Raw genomic sequence first — 20563 nt, 5'->3', positions numbered from 1 at the left:
ATGTCTTCCCAACTGATAGGAATCATGCCCCTTCTTGGAACTGAGAGGGGAACCCAGGAGTCCCCCCATGCCATGCCCAGAGCTGGGGCGAGAACCCAAGAGTCCTGGCTCCCACCCCCCCCACCCCCGCTGCAACCACTAGATCCCACTCCCTGCTCAGAGCTGGGGTGAGAACGTAGGAGTCATGGCTCCTAGGTTGCCACCCCCCATCCGCTCAAATTACTAGATCCCACTGCCCTATCAGAGTTGTGTAGAGAACCCAGGAGTCCTGATACCCAGCTCCTGCCCCCCCCCTCCAACCACTAGACCCCACTGCCTGCTCAGAGCTGAGGGTAGAATCTAGGAGTCCTGGCACCCAGCCCCTTCTGCTCTAGCCACTAGTTCCCACTCCCCTCCAAGAGCTGGGAATGGAGAAGATGGGCTGTGGCAGGAGAATCTCCCCAGAAAGATCAATATGTCCCCGCCCTGCATGGAACAGGGGATGAGAGTGAATGATGACTTATGGACGAGGAGGTTGAAGAAGGGGTGGCTGGGCCATGTCTACAGGGAGGGTCAGGGGCCAGGATTGGGCCCCGAGTATCACTGAGCTGATGAGATGACAGGGACTGGAGCTGAAGGAACTGAATTCAGCTCACAGTGGGCTGCCGCTCTCTGAGCCCGCAGCCTCATGGATTCAGGGCAAGGTGGCTTCTCCTTGATAGTGGGGCTAGTGGTGGGTGCACACAGCCGGCCACAGCCCAGCTCAGCAGGGACAGGAGTTCTATGGAGAATCTCCCTTCTGGATCAGCAGTACAGGGCCAATGACACACACCACAGCGGGGAGGAAATAACCACAGCAAAGGAAATAGAGAAAGAACAGGTTAAAGAATATTTAGAGACATTAGATGTATCCAAGTTGGCAGTGCCGGATGAAATCATCCTAGGGTACTTAAGGAATAAGCTGAAACAACCTGGAATCATCAGCAATTATCTTAGAGGAGTCATGGAGCCTGGGTGATATTCCAGAGAGCTAGGGAAGGGCAAACATTGTAGCTATCTTTAAAAAGGGGAAGAAGGAAGACCTTGGTTATTAGTCAGTCAGTCTAACTTTGATACCTGGAAAGATACTGGAACAAGTTATTAAACAATCAATCTGTGAGCACCTAGAGGATAAGAAGATTATAAGAAAGCGCCAGCATGGATTTGTCAAGAACAAATCATGCCAAAGCAACCTCATGTACTTCTTTGGCAGGGTTACTGGCTTCGTGGATGGGGGGAAGCAGTAGACGTGATGTATCTTGATTTTAGTCAGGTGTTTGACAGTCCCACATGACATTCACATAGGCAAACTAGGGAAATGTGGTCTAGGTGAAATTATTATAAGCTGCGTGCACAACTGGTTGAAAGACCATCCTCAAAAAGTAGTTAGCAATGGTTTGCCATTAAAGCGAGAGGGCATACTTAATGGTGTCCCACAGGGCTCAGTCATGGTCTGGTACTAGTCAATATTTTCATGAATGACTTGGAGAATGGAGAGTAGAGAATAGGCTTATAAACTTTGCGGATGACACCAAGATTGGAGGGGTTGCAAGCACTTTGGAGGGCAGGATTAGAATTCAAAACGACCTTGACAAGTTGGGGGGAATTGGCCTGAAATCAACAGGATGAAATTAAATAGAGACAAGTGCAAATGCAATGAGGAATCTGGTGGCACCTTAAGGTGCCACCGGACTCCTCATTGTTTTTGTGGATACAGACTAACACAGTTACCCCCTGATACCTGAAGTGCAAATAATTTCACTTAGGAAGGGAAAATCAAAGGCACTGCTGCAAACTGGGGACTAACTGGCTAACATACTGGCTAACTAACGTACTGCTGACAAGGATCCGGGGTTAGGGTGGATCACAAATTGCAGATGAGTCCCCAATGCGATGCAGCTGTGAGAAAGGCTAATATCATTCTGGGGTGTATTCACAGGAGTCTTGTATGTAACACACGGAAGGTCATTCTCCTACTCAACTCGGCATTGGTGAGATGTCAGCTGGAGAACTGTGTCCAATTGTGGGATTTTAGGAAAGATGTGGACAAATTCAAGAGAGTCCAAAGGAGAGCAACAAAAATGATCAAAGGTTTTGAAAACCTGACCTATGAGGAAAGGTTTTTTAAAAAAACGGGCTTTTTTAGTCTTGAGAAAAGAAGACCTGATAACATTCTTCCAATATGTGAAAGTCTGTTACAAAGAGGGCGGGGATCAATTGTTCCTCATATCCACTGAAGTTAGACAAGCATCTGCAGCAAGGGAGATTGAGGTTAGATATTAGGAAAAAGTTTCTAACTGTAAGGGGAGTTAAGCTCTGTAATCGGCTTCCAAGGGAGGTTGTGGAAGCCCCATCACTGGAGGTTTTGGAGACCAGATGGGACAAACACCTGTTGGAGATGGTCTGCATGGTCCTACCTCAGTGCACAGGGCTGGACTTCATGACCTCTCCAGGTCCCTTCCAGCCTGACATGTCTCATTTTATAGAATCATGGGTGGGGGGGAGTGGAAGGGCAGAAAGACCATAGGAGGTTAAAGGGGGGGTTTAATGACAAACAGGAGACAGGAAATTTACAGAAATTTACATCAGCTTGAATGTTCCTGGTAAAGGGGAGATTTGCTGAGAAGTTAGGAGAATAGAAACTTCTTCCTTCCTTTCAAACAGTCCCAGTATCTCTGCAGCAGGCAAAGAGACACAATCACATCTCCGTTTTGCCGGGGATGTTTTCGGCTGGAGGCCTGGTGTGTGCCCACCAGCGTGAAGGAGACCTTGGGAGGATATGCACGGTGAGTGTCATAAGCTTCACAGATCTTCATTGGTCCTATGATGTTGCAGGGGACATGGAGGCAAGGAGCTGAGGGGGCTGTTAAAGAGTGTCTGGGTTGATCATTGATAGAGGCATAGGTGAGTAACTGCTGATAAAATCATCGTTCTGGGCTCTCCTCCTCCGCTCCCACTTGGAACCTACCAATGATAAAAGCAAATCAGTCACATCGCTAACGTACCTGGGGCATTTCATAGTGTGTTTCTATTCCACGTTAGGGCTCTGGCTCAGAAGGGGAAAAGGTGGGGTGCACTTAGATGGGAGACCAACAAGGGATAGCAAAGCAAGGAATCCAGGAGGGGGCATTGTGGGTATCTCAATAGGGGGCACACTCCCCTGGGAAAGAGTGCTGTCTGCAATACCCCCATGCATCACTAGGGGGTGCTGTGCTGCAGGGAGCGGCCGCTCAGTAGGGGCCGTTCTTGCATCTTAATCAGCACTGACTCCAATGCACCAGCATAACACTAGGGGGTGCTGTGATGCAGGGAGTGGGGGGCTCTCTCCTGATAGTCAGAGCTGACTACAGTACCACAGTGTGGTGCTAGGGGGAGCTGTGCTGCAGGAAGTGGGGTGAGGGGGCTCTCCCCCGATAGTCAGTGCTGACCACAATGGCACAGTGCAGTGCTAGGGGGCGCTGTGATGCAGGGAGAGAGGCAGGGCTCAGTAGGGGGTGTGTCACAACAGAGAAACCATAATAAACCTGGTCTGCTGCATGGAAGGGGAAATTGAGGCACACCACCTCATGGCATTGCTGGCTAAATGCCAAGTTACCTACACACTAGAAAACATTAATATCTGCATTGAGTTAACACCAGATGGAAAAGCAGAAGAGTTAACAATACTGACCAGATACAAAGAGATGCTTTCTAGCATCCCAGAGGAGGCACACTGGCTCACTTCTGAAATGACCAGACTGATCCACAAAGGGTTAAAAGCTACACTTTACAAGAGCTCCTGGGGGGAACATGACAATGTTTAGCAACACTTGGGAGCTGTATGGTCAAAACCTAAAGAGGATCTTGGGCCCACTGCCTCCGCATTGGTCAGTGACTAAAACTCCTGCAGTGAACTAAGAGGGATGGGATGATGCTCTGTACCTCAGAGTAGCACCGTGGAACCCCCATATTCACCACTCTCATACAATTAGGATATGTTTGGTACAACGTGTGCCTTGTGAGGTATCATTTTTAAAGTCTTCATCTGTTGAACATTGATGTCCTGTTGGATTGCTTGTGCTGTCATTGTATGGGAAGTTATGAAGTATTGCTGTATAGCAGGGATCGGCAACCTTTGGCAGGCGGCTCGCCAGGGTAAGTAAGTACCCTGGTGGGCCGGGCTGGTTTGTTTACCTGCCACGTCTGCAGGTTCGGCCGATTGCAGCTCCCACTGGCCGTGGTTCACCGCTCCAGGCCAATGGGGGCAGCGGGAGGCAGCGGCCAGCACATCCCTCATCCTGCGCTGCTTCCCGCAGCCCCCATTGGCCTGGATCGGTGAACCACAGCCAGTTTGAGGGGGGAGGGATAGCTCAGTGGTTTGAGCATTGGCCTGCTAAACCCAGGGTTGTGAGTTCAATCCTTGAGGGGGCCATTTAGGGGACTGGGGTAAAAATCTGTCCGGGGATTGGTCCTGCTTTGAGCAGGGGGTTGGACTAGATACCTCCTGAGATCCTCTCCACCCTTGATATTCTATGAACCGCGGCCAGTGGGAGACGCGATCGGCCAAACCTGCAAATGCGGCAGGTAAACAAAGTGGCCCGGCCCGCCAGGGTGCTTACCATGGCGAGCCGCGTGCCAAAGGTTGCTGATCCCTGCTGTATATGTTACTGAAATATGTTGTGGGGTTGGGAACACCCACAACCAGCCTTTCAGGTACAACAGTGGAGTAGCCAGGCAGCATTAATGGCTCATCAAGGAAAGAATCCACTATTCATAGACTGTATACAATGGAGACTGCTTGAGCAATGGGGACCACCTGATCCCCACTGCACAGCAAAGATCTTAGCAAGAAAGTATAAAAGAGGGGAAGTGACATCATCACTTGGCCTCACTCCCCCCACAGCTCAACACCTGGAAACACATTTGAAGGACAAAGACTTTCAACTGGGGGAGGCAGGTCCCAGGCTGGAGAAGAGTCCTAGCCTGTGTATTGAGGATCTGTAACCTGCTTGTACCGTTTGTCTAGGTGAGACACTGCTTGGTTCAAATCCTGTTTAGTTTGTAGAACTGAGACTGTGAATTTATTTATTTTTTCTTAAGGAACCAACTTTGATCTCTGCGCCTGCTCCTTATAATCACTTTGAATCTGTCTTTCTGTCATTAATCATCTGTTCTTTATTTTATTTAAATCAGGGTGTTTTGGTTCAAGTGCTTGGGGAATCTCAGCTCAGGTTACAACGGCTGGTGCATGTCCACTTCTGTTGATGAAGTGGGGACTAGGTAATGAACTTACCCTGGCCAGGCTTCTGACCAGTGCAAGATGGCACATCTCTGGGGTGGGGGATCTGGGGGAATTGGGTGGAGCCTCCCTTTTGATGTTTCATGAGTGCCTGGGAGATCATTCATGTACCTCAGCTGGGCATGTCCCTGCCTGTGGATGGCTGTGTAAGTGCAGTGCCTATCAGAGGTTTGTGGTTTGACAACAGCATCACAGTGTGAGAGAGTGTGATGTTCAGTACCTCATGGGAACACCCTACACCCCCATGTTCATCTTTGTAAAATGATTGTGTGGTATCCAGTGCAAATGTTGTTATGTTGGGTGTCTTCGGAAGGCTCATGATGCATTGAGCATTGTTGTTATAGTGATGTTATAGTAATTGTTACAGTAATGTTATAGTAATGTTGCAGGTTATAATTTCATGTATATAGTTATGAGGCTGAAAATGTATCCTCATGGCTTAAAGAAAGCCAAGGCAAAAACTCTCTAAGGGCAGAGGGGCAGTTCACACCTCATCAAGGCATATATGGGACAAACCCATCCCAGCCTCACAGGAACAAAGGACGCTGGCCTAGCAACAAAAGGATCTGTTGGCCTCTCAAGTGACTCTCCCGCATCCTTTGGTCAATTTGGGACTGTGATGAGGTAATGCTCACCTGACTCTGAAGGGGTGGGGCAAAGCAAGGAGGGAAGAAAGAACATGATAAAAGGGAGAGACATTTGCCATGCTCTTCCTCTCTCTTCCACCTACATCTACAGACACGACCACCAAGCGACTGAAGCGCTGATGAAAGGGGAGAGCCTTGCTGAAGGGCAACCAGCCAGCCTGTGGTGAGAAGCACTAAGTTTGTAAGGACATTGAAAGTGTTAAGATCAATTTAGAATGCATTTTGCTTTTATTTCATTTGACCAAATCTGACTTGTTATGCTTTGACTTATAATTATTTAAAATCTATCTTTTATAATTAATAAATCTGTTTGTTTATTCTACCTGAAGCAGTGAGTTTGGTTTGCAGTGTGTCAGAGACTCCCCTTAGGATAATAACCTTGGTACATATCAATTACTTTGGTAAATTGACAAACTTATATAAGCTTGCAGCATCCAGTAGGCATAAATGGACACTGCAAGATGGAGGTTCCTAGGGTTGTGTCCGGGGCCGGAGATATTGGTTAGTGTCATTCGGTTGCACAATCCAAGGAGTAGCTTACATGCCAGAGGCTGTGCGTGAACAGCCCAGGAGTGGGGGTTCTCACAGCAGTGCAGGGTAAGGCTGGATCCCAGAGTCAAGGACTGGAGAGGCCTAGCAGATCACCGGTCCAGATAACACCAGAGGGGAACATCACAGAGAGATACCCCAGGTTGGTGGGACAGAGGGCTCAGCAGTCGCAGGGGACCCCATCTGTGGGCGCTCTTCCCTTGCAGTCACTCCCTGTCCTAATGCCCCAGCATGGCACTACAGGGTGGGAAGGAGATGGAGGTGCCATAGCTGCTGTCTATGGATAAGTCCTATCCCCTCTTAATTATTATTGTTGTAGCACCAAGGAGAAACACCTCATGGTGAAGAACCCCAATGTGCTAGGTGCTGCACAAACACTGAACAAGATGGTTTCCAATAACACTCACTCCTTCCTCCCGCCCCCCACTCTATGCAGTTTGCCCAGGACACTGGCCATAAACTCAGGTATATCCCCAGACCTGCTGACCTGATTCTGTTGTCCTAAATTCCTCCATCCCGGCTGCTTCCATGAGATCTAGCATCTGCTTTTGCCCTTCCATTCATCTGTGCAACTGATTGCAAACTGCTGTGTTCCACCCTAGAGCTGGCTGCATCTCAGCCTCGAGCAAGCGATTACCGGGTGACATCTCAGTGCACCTGTCGGCCCAGCTACCTGACCCCAGAGTTGGCTGCATTTCAGCACCAGTCGTGTGATCTCCTGGCAGTATTGCTTGAATGCCCACCATTCCCCACCCTGAGCTCTCCCCGCAACCTGGGGGCTGGGAGCTGCAGGGCCCCATATGGGTGAGCTGTGTGCAAGGTCATCCCGGATGCCTGGGTCCCATCCCCAGCTTGGCATCTCACCCCTGAAACCACAATTCTTTGCACCTTGTAACTACCCAATTACCCATTATCCATTGCAGCAGAGTCTCCCTCCTGTAAACTCCCCAAAGTCCTTTACTTCAAATTACCCACCGTGCTTTGCACTGAAGTCCTGTATTACTAAGTCACCCATGATCCCGTGCAAGGCAGTCCTGCTCTAGAGAATTACCCACAGTCCTTTGCAATAAGGTCTTGAGATCCTAAATTAATCTTGGAGGTGGGAGGGGGCGAGTGCTCCAGAATCCTCTAGGATTTGGAAACTTGAATGGTCATCCTGGATGCCTGGGTCTCATTCCCCATCTCAGTCTCTCCCTGACAGGGACTGAGAGCTGCAGCACCACAAAGGGGTGAGCGCCCTGTGCTGCTGACACGGATACCTGGGTCCTATTCCCCATCCCCCTCACTACCTCCCCACACACCTTTCTTCTTCCTGTTGTAGAGACAGATGAGAACCAGCAGCAGAACTAGACCCACGGCAGCACCAGCGCACCCAGCCACCAGGGGGATGGGCAGAGACGAGATAGCTAAGAGATGGAGAAAAAGGGGAGTTGTTAATAACCAGGAATCATAGGGACAGGAGAACAGTGAATAGGAATCTGCTACCTCCACTATACCCCAGCCAGGGCAGAGAACTATGGGTGCCCTCCCCATTAAGGGAAGATTTTCTGCCTGCCAGATGCTTTCAGTATCAGCCATGGTGAAATGCTGCCACCTGTGGGTTAATCAGGGATACTGCAATGGGAGGCATGGGTCTTCTTATTGTCCCCTTTAAAGTTTGTAGCCAAGGTCTCTCTTTGAAGGTATCAGGGGGCTGCTGGTATGACCCTGCGGTGGCTTTATTTTGGGGGGATGTAAGGGGCATTTGGGGGCCTCACCCTTCATGGTGATGTTCACAGGCCAGCTCCTGGAGGATGGGACTCACCTCCCATTCACATTCTCCTCATATCTATACTGTATGATGGGCACTAGGGGCTGCAGAGGGTGAGGGAATGGGAGAGGAAGGGGCAGCTATACTGTTTAAAGGGCACTAGGAGGCAGCAGAAGGTGGAGGCAGGGGATGGGAGGCTCTACTGCATAACGGGCAGTGGGGGCAGCAGAGGGTGGGGTTGGGGAAGACGTGGCTATACTGTATAATGGGCACTAGGGACAGCATGAGGAATGGAGGTTGAGTTAGGCAGCCATTCATTACACGGCTGCATCATGTCAACAATCATTGTCCATCAAAAGACAGCTGTGTGTGTGTGTGTGTGTGTGTTTCCCTGTTCTCCCCACTGCAGGACTACGGAGTGTATCTTTGATGGCATTTGTTGGTTTAGGGGCAGCCTCACCCTTCATGGTGACGTTCACAGCCTGACTCCTGGGGGCCGGGATCCACCACCCGCTCACGTTCTCCTCATAGCCGCAAGTGAATTCCCCTGTGGTCGCAGGACCAGCCCGTGGGAAAGTGAGCATCATAGAGTCAGTGCTGGACTCCCTTGTGCTGATCTCAGACCCCATGTCCCCGGGGATAATCTCGGCTCCATCCTTGTAGAAATGAAATCTCCACTCGCTGGCATCTCCGGGGGCCTTGCAGGTGATGACTAATGGGACCCCCTTGCTAACCACCCCAGATGGGGGATCCATGCTCAGCACCGGCAAGGGCAGAGGATCTGAGGGGAGGAGAAAGTGGATGGGTCAGCAGGAGATCCAGACTGGGGAAACTGGTAAAAGGTCAACTATACTGTATAATGGGCACTAGGGGCAGCAGAGGGTGGGGGTGGGGAAAGGGCAGCTATTCTGTACAGTGGGCACTAGGGGGCAGTAGGGGGTGGAGGCGGGGAAGGGGCAGCTATACTGTATAATGGCCACTAGGGGCAGCAGAGGGTGGGGGTGGGGAAGGGGCAGTTATACTGTATGATGGGCACTAGGGGCAGCAGAGGGTGGGGGCAGGGAAGGGGTGGCTATACTGTATAATGGGCATTGGGGCAGCAGAGGGTGGGGGCGGGGAAGGCGCAGCTATACTGTATAATGGGCACTAGGGACAGCAGAGGGTGGGGGCGGGGAAGGCGCAGCTATACTGTATAATGAGCACTAGGGGCAGCAGAGGGTGGGGTTGGGGAAGACGTGGCTATACTGTATAACGGGCAGTGGGGGCAGCAGAGGGTGGGGTTGGGGAAGACTTGGCTATACTGTATAATGAGCACTAGGGGCAGCAGAGGGTAGGGTTGGGGAAGACGTGGCTATACTGTATAATGGGCACTAGGGGCAGCAGAGGGTGGGGGCGGGGAAGGGGCGGCTGTACTGTATAATGGGCACTAGGGGCAGCAGAGGGTGGGGTGGGGAAGGCGCAGCTATACTGTATAATGAGCACTAGGGGCAGCAGAGGGTGGGGGTGGGGAAGGGGCGGCTGTACTGTATAATGGTCACTAGGGGCAGCAGAGGGTGGGGTTGGGGAAGGGGCGGCTATACTGTATAATGGGCACTAGGGGCAGCAGAGGGTGGGGGTGGGGAAGGGGCGGCTGTACTGTATAATGGGCACTAGGGGCAGCAGAGGGTGGGGGCGGGGAAGGGGCGGCTGTACTGTATAATGGGCACTAGGGGGCAGCAGAGGGTAGGGGCGGGGAAGGGGCGGCTATACTGTATAATGGGCACTAGGGGCAGCAGAGGGTGGGGTGGGGAAGGCGCAGCTATACTGTATAATGAGCACTAGGGGCAGCAGAGGGTGGGGGTGGGGAAGGGGCGGCTGTACTGTATAATGGGCACTGGGGGAGCAGAGGGTGGGGGCGGGGAAGGGGCGGTTATACTGTATAATGGGCACTAGGGGGCAGCAGAGGGTGGGGTTGGGGAAGACGTGGCTATACTGTATAATGGGCACTAGGGGCAGCATGAGGAATGGAGGTTGAGTTAGGCAGCCATTCATTACACGGCTGCATCATGTCAACTATCTTTGTCCATCAAAAGACAGCTGTGTGTGTGTGTGTTTCCCTGTTCTCCCCACTGCAGGACTACGGAGTGTATCTTTGATGGAATTTGTCGGTTTAGGGGCAGCCTCACCCTTCATGGTGACGTTCACAGCCTGACTCCTGGGGGCCGGGATCCACCACCCGCTCACGTTCTCCTCATAGCCGCAAGTGAATTCCCCTGTGGTCGCAGGACCAGCCCGTGGGAAAGTGAGCATCATAGAGTCAGTGCTGGACTCCCTTGTGCTGATCTCAGACCCCATGTCCCCGGGGATAATCTCGGCTCCGTCCTTGTAGAAATGAAATCTCCACTCGCTGGCATCTCCGGGGGCCTTGCAGGTGATGACTAATGGGACCCCCTTGCTAACCACCCCAGATGGGGGATCCACGCTCATCAAAGGCAAGGGCAGAGGATCTGAGGGGAGGAGAAAGTGAATGGGTCAGCAGGAGATCCAGACTGGGGAAACTGGTAAAAGGTCAACTATACTGTATAATGGGCACTAGGGGCAGCAGAGAGTGGGGGTGGTGAAAGGGCGGCTATTCTGTACAGTGGGCACTAGGGGGCAGTAGGGGGTGGGGGTGGGGAAGGGGCAGCTATACTGTATAATGGGCACTAGGGGGCAGCAGAGGGTGGGGGTGGGGAAGGGGCGGTTATACTGTATAATGGACACTAGGGGGAGCAGAGGGTGGGGGTGGGGAAGGGGCGGCTGTACTGTATAATGGGCACCAGGGGCAGCAGGGGGTGAGGGGTGGGAAAGAGGCGGCTATACTGTATAATGGGCACTGGGGCAGCAGAGGGTGGGGGCGGGGAAGGGGCGGCTATACTGTATAATGGACACTAGGGGGAGCAGAGGGTGGGGGTGGGGAAGGGGCGGCTGTACTGTATAATGGGCACTAGGGGGCAGCAGAGGGTGGGGGTGGGGAAGGGGCGGCTATACTGTATAATGGGCACCAGGGGCAGCAGAGGGTGGGGGTGGGGAAGGGGCGGCTGTACTGTATAATGGGCACTGGGGCAGCAGAGGGTGGGGGCGGGGAAGGGGCGGCTATACTGTATAATGGACACTAGGGGGAGCAGAGGGTGGGGGCAGGGAAGGGGCGGCTATACTGTATAATGGGCACTAGGGACAGCAGAGGGTGGGGGTGGGAAAGAGGCGGCTATACTGTATAATGGACACTAGGGGGAGCAGAGGGTGGGGGTGGGGAAGGGGCGGCTGTACTGTATAATGGGCACTAGGGGCAGCAGAGGGTGGGGGCGGGGAAGGGGCGGCTATACTGTATAATGGGCACTAGTGGCAGCAGAGGGTAGGGTGGGGAAGGGGCGGCTGTACTGTATAATGGGCACTAGGGGGCAACAGAGGGTGGGGGCGGGGAAGGGGCGGCTATACTATATAATGGGCACTAGGGGCAGCAGAGGGTGGGGGTGGGGAAGGGGCGGCTGTACTGTATAATGGGCACTAGGGGCAGCAGAGGGTGGGGTGGGGAAGGCGCAGCTATACTGTATAATGAGCACTAGGGGCAGCAGAGGGTGGGGTGGGGAAGGCGCAGCTATACTGTATAATGGGCACTAGGGACAGCATGAGGAATGGAGGTTGAGTTAGGCAGCCATTCATTACACGGCTGCATAATGTCAACTATCGTTGTCCATCAAAAGACAGCTGTGTGTGTGTGTGTTTCCCTGTTCTCCCCACTGCAGGACTACGGAGTGTATCTTTGATGGAATTTGTTGGTTTAGGGGTAGCCTCACCCTTCATGGTGACGTTCACAGCCTGACTCCTGGGGGCCGGGATCCACCACCCGCTCACGTTCTCCTCATAGCCGCAAGTGAATTCCCCTGTGGTCGCAGGACCAGCCCGTGGGAAAGTGAGCATCATAGAGTCAGTGCTGGACTCCCTTGTGCTGATCTCAGACCCCATGTCCCCGGGGATAATCTCAGCTCCGTCCTTGTAGAAATGAAATCTGCACTCGCTGGCATCTCCGGGGGCCTTGCAGGTGATGACTAATGGGACCCCCTTGCTAACCACCCCAGATGGGGGATCCATGCTCAGCACCGGCAAGGGCAGAGGATCTGAGGGGAGGAGAAAGTGGATGGGTCAGCAGGAGATCCAGATTGGGGAAACTGGTAAAAGGTCAACTATACTGTATAATGGGCACTAGGGGTAGCAGAGAGTGGGGGTGGGGAAAGGGCGGCTATTCTGTACAATGGGCACTAGGGGGCAGTAGGGGGTGGAGGCGGGGAAGGGGCGGCTATACTGTATAATGGACACTAGGGGGAGCAGAGGGTGGGGGCAGGGAAGGGGCGGCTATACTGTATAATGGGCACTAGGGGCAGCAGAGGGTGAGGGCAGGGAAGGGGCGGCTATACTGTATAATGGGCACTAGGGGGCAGCAGAGGGTGGGGGCGGGGAAGGAGCGGCTATACTGTATAATGGGCACTAGGGGGCAGCAGAGGGTGGGGGCGGGGAAGAGGCGGCTATACTGTATAATGGACACTAGGGGTAGCAGAGGTTGGGGGCGGGGAAGTGATGGTTATTCGGTATAATGGGCACTAGGGGTGTGGGAAGGGAAGCGGCGGCTCTACTTTATAAAAGCCACTATGGGACAGCATAAGGAATGGTACTTGAATTGAGGAGCCTTCTCCTTCAAAAGGCAGCTGAGTATGTGCACAGGTGCCCATGTGTGTCTCTTTGCTCCATCTATCAGGAAGTACTGAATATCTCTTGAATTGAATTTGAGCCTCTAGGGTATCCTCACCCTTCACGGTGATGTTCACAAGCCAGCTCCTGGGGGATGGGACCCACCTCCCATTCACGTTCTCCTCGTACCCGCAGGTGAATTCCCCGGCGCTGTTGGGACCAGCCCGTGGGATGCTGAGCACAGAGACATTCCTAGAACTGGTGCTAGGCTCCTTGATGCTGATCTCAGACCCCGCATCCCCGGGGACAATCTTTGCTCCGTCTTTGTAGAAGTGAAACCTCCATTCGCTGGCATCCCCGGGGGCTGTGCAGGTGATGAGCAGGGGGAGCCCTTCGTTCACCACTCCTGATGGGGGATCCATGCTCAGCACCGGCCGTGGAGGGGGATCTGAGGGGAGCAGCAACAAGGAGAGGTTAGCAGGGGAACCACAGTGCTGAGTGTGAGAAAGCAGTGGCTATACTGTATAATGGGCACTAGGGGCAGCAGAGGGTGGGGGCGGGGAAGGGACGGCTGTACTGTACAATGGGCACTGGGGGCAGCAGAGGGCGAGAGTTGGGGAAGGGGTGGCCATGCTGGGTGGTAGTGTTTGAGAGCTGAATGCTTTGTTGCCTTACTGAGTTGTTGGTTGCTCTCTTTGTGTGTGAGTGTGAGTGTGTGTGTGTGTGTGTGTGTGTGTGTGAGTGTGTGTGTGTGTGTATCCATGCTGTAGGAAGTGGTGATTGTATGTAGGGGTGGATTTTATTCTCTAGGGCAGCCTCACCTTTCAAGGTAACAGTCACAGCGTGGCTCTTGGTGGACATGATCCATCTCCCACTCTCTTTCTCCTCATACCGGCAGGTGTATTCCCCGGTGCTGTTGGTGTCAACCTGTGGGATGCTGAGCTCAGAGACTGTCATTGAGCTGGTCCTGGGCTCCATGGTGCTGATCTCAGACCCAACGTCCCCAGGGACAATCTCGGCTCCATCCTGGTAGAAGTGAAACCTCAGCTGTGTGGCATTCCCGGGGGCCGTGCAGGTGATGAGCAGGGGGTGCCCTTCGCTCACCACTCCAGATGGGGGATCCACACTCAGCGTTGGCTCTGGAGGGGGGTCTGAAGGGGGCAGCAAAGGGTGGGGGTCAGCCAGGGCAGGAGATGGAGGAAAGTGGAAATGTGGTTCAGAGAATAGAACGGATGCATCTTCCCTCCCTCCAGGACTTCGGACAAGTTGTTGGAGCTGGAAAACTGCCCTGGGGTGTTGCTAGCCATTGGGTTACCGTTTTGGGCAGCCATGCTCCTGGAACCCTATGGGTCTTGGTTTTCATTGGACAACCATACTGGTGGCCATGTTGGCACTTATGTTTGGGCAATTAGGCTCTTTTCAGTTGGGTAGGAATGTTGGATTGCCATGTTGGCAGTTGAAAAGCTATGTTGGGTGGCTATTTTAGTAGTTGGGCAGTAACTTGGGTGACCATATTGTTGCCAGTTGGGCGGCCATGTTTATTTTGTCGAGTATGAGCAGCCATTTTGGATGGGCATGTTAGTATTTGGGCTGCCATATTGGGCAGCAAAGTTGTTGCCAGTTGACTGGCCATATTTACTAGCCATTTTGCTGAGTGTGAGCCGCCATATTGGATGGGCATGTTTGCCTGCTAGTGGGCAGCCATACTGTTGCCAGTCATACAGCCATGTTGGGTGGCCATGATTTGGGAATGAAAGGCTGGGAAATAACCCATGGCAGCTAAACCATGGCATAGATTACCTGCTCCTGACAGACAATGGAGCAGACAGACCCTCCTCCATAACAGCATGACTTTGACAGTCATTGACCTTCAAAAGATAAGCGTGTGTGTTGAGTGTATAAAAGCATTCACAACAACAGTTGGAGTGCTGGGAGCCCCTAATGGAGAAGGAGGTCTCTTGATATTTAAATAGCTACATTGTGGTATACAGAGATAGATAGAGGGGGGGTGGGTATGGAGAGAAGGAGAGAGAGACAGAGAGAGAGTATGGGGATGAATAGATAAATAGATAGATACAGAAACTCTTCGCTTAATGTTGTAGTTATGTAACTGAAAAGTGCTTCTTTAAGTGAAACGATGTTAAGCGAATCCAATTTCCCCATAAGAATTAATGTAAATAAGGGGGGTTAGGTTCCAGGGAAATTTATTTTGCCAGACAAAAGACTCTCTCTCTATATATATATATATATACACACACACACACACACACACAGTATAAGTGTTAAACAAACAATTGAATACTGTACACAGCAGTGATGATTGTGAAGCTTGGTTGAGGTGGTGGAGTCAGAGGGTGGGATATTTCCCAGGGAATGCCTTGCTGCTAAATGATGAACTAGCACTCGGCTGAGCCCTCAAGGGTTAACACATTGTTGTTAATGTAGCCTCACCCTCTACAAGGCAGCAGAGACGGAGGGAGGAGACACAATAGACCAGGAATCGGCAACCTTTCGGAAACAGTGTGCCGAGTCTTCATTTATTCACTCTAATTTAAGGTTTTGTGTGCCAGTAATGCATGTTAATGTTTTTAGAAGGTCTCTTTCTATAAGTCTATAATATATAACTAAACTATTGTTGTATGTAAAGTAAATAAGGTTTTTAAAATGTTTAAGAACTTTCATTTACAATTAAATTAAAATGCAGAGGCCCCCGGACCAGTGGCCGGGACCCAGGCAGTGCGAGTGCCACTGAAAATTAGCTCGTGTGTTGCCTTTGGCACTCGTGCCATAGGCTGCCTACCCCTGCAATAGACGCATGGCAGTGGCTGCAAACATTCCCTGTGGAAACTGAATGTGATGATGAACCCAGGCTATCCTACTGGAGCGCACCACTCCTTCCACTTTCCAAAGTGCTGGGGTGTGTGTGTGTGCATGCGTGTGTGTGTGTGAGAGAGAGACACCATGTGTGTGTGTGAGAGAGAGAGAGAGAGAGAGAGAGAGATGTGCATTGCCCCTTTAAGTATGCAGACCGCACTCTAAGTACATTGCCTTTTTAAGTAGATCAGCAACTTGAGACAGCGACCACTGCCAGCAAGCTCCCTCTGTCCTGAGCCCTGTCGTATCCCTCCCCCAGCTTTGTGGTGATGGGGTACAGGAGTGGGGGGCAGGAGCGGGGGGAGGGGGACACCCTGACATCAGCACCCCTCTCCCCGCACTCCCTGCGCAGGAAGCAGGAGGCTCCCGGGAGCAGCTCCAAGCCAGAGGGCAGGAGCAACTCACGGCAGCGGGGGGAGGGACACCTGAACTGCCCAGTAATTGATAGCCTGCTGGGGGCTGCCCCACAGAGAACTTAGGGGAGCTGATAAGGGGATTGCTGGTCCACCCTGGTTCCAATCCCCCACCAGCTCCAACAGCTGCTCTTCCTGCAAGCAAAACAGGCGGCTGCCAAACAACGTTATAAGGGAGCATTGCGCAGCTTTCAGTGAGCATGTTCTCGAATAGATCAGCGATGTAACAACGTTAACCAGGGACAGTCAGAGAGGAGTTACTGTAGATCGGGGTCTCAAAGTCCCAGCCCACGGGCCATCTGCGGCCTGACAACCTCCCCAATGTGGCCCGCGGGGCTCCAGCAATTTTGGGGCCGAGTCTCTCCCTTGGCCCCTCCTGCTGCCCCCAGGTGCTCCCCCCGCCGCGTGTCCCCTGGGGAATTTAAAATGGCCTGGGGCCCCACCCACCATCAGCAGTGCGGAGGAGCGGGGCGGCTTCTTGCGCACTCACTCCACATGTCTGCCGGACCCTCCCTGTGGCCCTGGGGCCAATGGGAAGCTGTGGGGGAGGTGCCTGGGGGCAGCAGGACGCAGAGAACCCCAGGCCCACCCTGCCTTGGAGCCCCAGGTAAGCGCCACACCCCCGACCCCCTCCCAGAGCCTGCACCCCTCCCCCTCCTCCCTCCCAGAGCCTGCAACCCCACCCCCTCCTCCTGCACCCCCATCCCCTGCCCCAGCCCTGAGCCTGCACCCAGCACCCAAACTCCATCCCAGAGTCTGCAGCCCAGACCCCCTCCCCCACCCTAACTCCCTCCCAGAGCCCAACCTCTCAGCCCTTCTACACCCAAACTCCCTCCCAGAGCCTTAGGCAGGTAGGGGGCAGAGTTTTGGGCGGCATGAGTGACATTATTGGCCTGCTGGGAGGATTTGAGGACAGGCACTGGCCCTAAGGTAAATGGAGTTTGAGACCCCTGCTGTAGATAGGTGAAAAAGTCAGGCTGGACGGCTGCAGGAGGGGCTGGGAAAACAGGTAGGTTAGCCCTAGAATGCTAAAGACCCTTCTTCCTACAAGCTGGAAAGGGGATACTTCAGGGCAATTAGGGACACCCGAGTCCAAATAATGGCTGCCTGAAACCTGTTAAAACCTCTCTCCAGGGAGGGGGAGAAGACAAACTGCTGCAAGGCTGGTGGCGGCAGGGAGATCGGCTTCTCCAGTGTGAAAGACTGCGCCCCACCCCATAGGGGAGACACCCAAACCCAGTGCCTGTTTAGGGGAAGGACTGACACCCTGGGGCCAGGGACAGGACAACACCTACCACAGCAAGGGGGCCAGGGAAAGGTATTTCCCCTTTTGCTTCCATGCGTAGACTTGTTTCCCTTTGTCTGGCAGAGGAGCACTCCTCAGGCCGGCCCCGAGGCCTACCGGGAAGGCTCTGAGAAACAAACCCTGAAGAGGGAAGACAGACGCACCCCAGAGTGGGGCTGATTTATGCTAGGCCCTGTCCCTGCCAGAGGAGGGAGCACTAAGTCTGGCAAGGCAAAAGGGGTGACTTGCCACAATAGATTGTTAGATAGATAGATAGGGATAGATAGACAGACAGACAGACCTCACCTTTGACTTTGATGCTGATATGGTTGCTCTCATAGGACTGGATGAAACTACCACCCTTGCTCGTGTAATAGTTACAGCTGTACGAACCCGCATTCCGCGGCTCCGTGATGTTGAGGTTGTAGGTGTGTTTCCACCCGGAGGACACCCTGGCTGAAACAGCCCATCCCATATTGCTGTAGTATTGGAATACCGACACCTGATCCCTCGCAGGGGGAGCAGAGCATGTGAGGCCCACGGTGTCTCCAAGCAGGTATTCAACCTTCTGGGGATGCACGGAGAAGGCTGGGGCTGGGTGTTTAGCTGGGGAACCAAGGTTCCATTAGCACCAACTCATAACCACACAGACCCTGCACCCACCCCTCCAACATGGGAAGGATCAGCTGGAGGCTCTGGTATCACAGCCCTTCTCTTAGGGCTTTGGCTTCTGGAGTCATGGGATTCAAGCAGAATCTCAGCGTTGGTTATAAACAGTTAGCTTCCAGCAATTGTGATGAAGGAGGAAATCTCAAGGTGGTAACTTGAGTGTGACCTTCCGGAGTCTGCCCAGAGCCTGAGCCCCTCGCTGTGAGAAGGGGCAGCTGCCCTGCGTGTGACAGGGCTGAGGTGAACACTACACAATCTCTCCCCCTTGGGAGATTGGAGGGGGGCCATCCCTGCATCAGCTCCCCTCAGGGTTGCCCCATGACGTGAAGGGGTACAAGAGAAAGAGGAGTTGGGAAATCCAGGGAGGTGTGGGGTCAGGCCATTTCCTCTCTGAGCGGAAGCGTTCACAATGTGCAGTTTCATCCACCAGGGAAAAGTGCTGGCTCAGCTGTTCCCAAAACTGAGCTTATCATCATTAGCCCTGAGTTCCTCTCCACCCACGTACACACAACCCTCCCCCTGCCAATGTATGGCTCCCTCCTCTGAAGAGGGAAGAGGGGCACTTGACTTTTGTAGCTTCTCTGCTGGGACCTGAGACCCACCCAACTCACCTCACCCGCTCTGGGATGGGAACGGTGTTAGGTCAGAATGAACTGGGGCTGGCCAGGCATAAGGAGCAAAGAGGGAGTTGGAGACCTCCGGACTCAGATACCCCCCACCTGCATTTCCACATCCCACAGCTTCAATGGGGGGAAATACCCCACCCCGGCTCCCAAGACAATCCCACCCCCAGCAGTGGCATCTCAGCGAGGACAGGCATCAGCATTACCTGCAGGGAACACCGGCCGGGGAAGGAGGGAGGCTGAAAGAGAGAAAAGAGTTGATGAGACCTCCAAGTACACACGAGATGGGATGCTGGGGAGAATGGGGGAGGTGGGTAACAGGAGAAGACAGACAGACAGGCAGACAGAAAGGGACATCACTCACCCAGCACGGGAAGAAGGAGAGGTAGCACCATGCTGAACTGGTCCCTCTGGGGCTGGGAGCTGGGTTCTGAGCTCAGCCACTAGCCGGGTCTCCCTCCAGAAGGGTGACTGACCCTTCTGCTTTGTCCGTCCCACAAGATGGACAATCCCATGACAGGATGCATTGCTCATCCCTCGGCCCTCCCTCCCTCCCTCCCTCCCTCCCTCCCATGATCTCTGAGAAGTCACGGGCTCCCACCCACCACAGGAAATCCTGGAGCGACCACAGTCTTGGGCTCTTCCCCTCCACAGCCCAACTATTCGCCTCCATGGCCACAAATGCCACTGGCCCTTGTTCTGTGGACCATCCACACACCTTTTCCTGCTGCCCCCTCTCAGTTCGGAGCTCCTGTGCTTCTATTTCCCGCTCTGTGATCCAGCAAGGGTCCCTGCACTAGGCTCCCAGCTCCTCAGCCGTCACCTCTCTTGGGTGGAGACGCACATCTCTCACCCTCCTGTGTGGGGATTTTCCAGGCTGCCAAGCATCCTGCCTTCACTGGGACTTCTCCGGCGAGTCCCTCCGTCTATACCGGTTTGCTTTGCCTTCCCCTCAGAGTCTATAAACAACCCAATTGCTTGTGGTTTCCAGTGACCACACAGCACTTTCTAACCAAGCCCACTGAGTCCTGAGGGGGAAGCACTACAGGGGAAACATATCAAAGAAAGAAAAGAACCTCCACACATGCTAATAGGCTCACTGGAGACCAACCCACCCACCCCCACCCTGGCTCTGACCAGTGTCAGTCTTTCCAGCCCTCAGATCCTTGGCCTGGCCTCTCTGCTGGGACCTGGATTGGGGCCCTCCATGGACTGGAGCTCCTCTCCGTTAGCTGGGGCAGAACCAACTAAGCCCCGAGCCTGTTGAAAACCAGTCTATTTCTCCACTGTCCTTTCTTTGTAGGCTCATCTTGGGAGAATCCAGTTTGAACCAATATTTGGGAGCATCTCCTGGGCGGGGGGTGTTAATGTCTCTGGAGTTGTTAGAACTTGTTCTTAGTTCCTGGGTGAGCTGTGGTTACCCCTCCCACCATGGGACTACCCACAGTGATAGCTCCCAGAGATAGAGCAGGAAAATGTCCCATTTCCGTCTCCGCAGTGCCCAGGCCCCTTACCAGTAATGATCCAGCCCAGATCAGAAGACATCAGGAGACGGATGTGGAAGAAAATTAAATCCTCACTCTCCGGTTGGAAGCAGCAAAATCAGACACAGCTTTAATCAGGACATGCAATTGCAAGGGAAGAACACAGCTGGCAGAGAGCATCTCTGCCTCAGTTTCTTCAAAGTACAAGCAATATCACACAAACATTTATACATTTTAGTGGCATGCATGTTAAAAACATCTGCAGTTTG

At 53.1% G+C, this 20563-nt stretch overlaps 1 protein-coding gene across 3 annotated transcripts; it reads right to left on the bottom strand.

The window, feature by feature from the left end:
- Positions 1 to 2544: 2544 nt before the first annotated feature.
- On the bottom strand, positions 2545 to 19318 carry LOC103306607 (basement membrane-specific heparan sulfate proteoglycan core protein-like). Of its 3 annotated transcripts, XM_065565364.1 has the most exons (10): positions 19175 to 19318; positions 19017 to 19049; positions 17825 to 18124; positions 13768 to 14097; positions 13065 to 13394; positions 12058 to 12378; positions 10408 to 10728; positions 8703 to 9023; positions 7794 to 7898; positions 2545 to 2982 (listed from the first exon to the last, which is right to left on the bottom strand). In XM_065565364.1, the coding sequence occupies exons 1-10, from the start codon at positions 19203 to 19205 to the stop codon at positions 2885 to 2887; spliced, it is 2190 nt and encodes a 729-aa protein (XP_065421436.1). In that variant the 5' UTR covers positions 19206 to 19318; the 3' UTR covers positions 2545 to 2884. The 3 variants fall into 3 exon arrangements, with proteins under 3 accessions (XP_065421436.1, XP_065421437.1, XP_065421438.1); XM_065565365.1 differs by lacking the exon at positions 12058 to 12378; XM_065565366.1 differs by lacking the exon at positions 13065 to 13394.
- Positions 19319 to 20563: the final 1245 nt, after the last annotated feature.

The sequence above is a fragment of the Chrysemys picta genome, chromosome 13, assembly GCF_011386835.1.
Source record: "Chrysemys picta bellii isolate R12L10 chromosome 13, ASM1138683v2, whole genome shotgun sequence".
NCBI classification, from domain to species: domain Eukaryota; kingdom Metazoa; phylum Chordata; order Testudines; family Emydidae; genus Chrysemys; species Chrysemys picta.
Note: the sequence above shows the minus strand (reverse complement) of the source record. Positions and strands in the feature narration are given on the sequence as shown.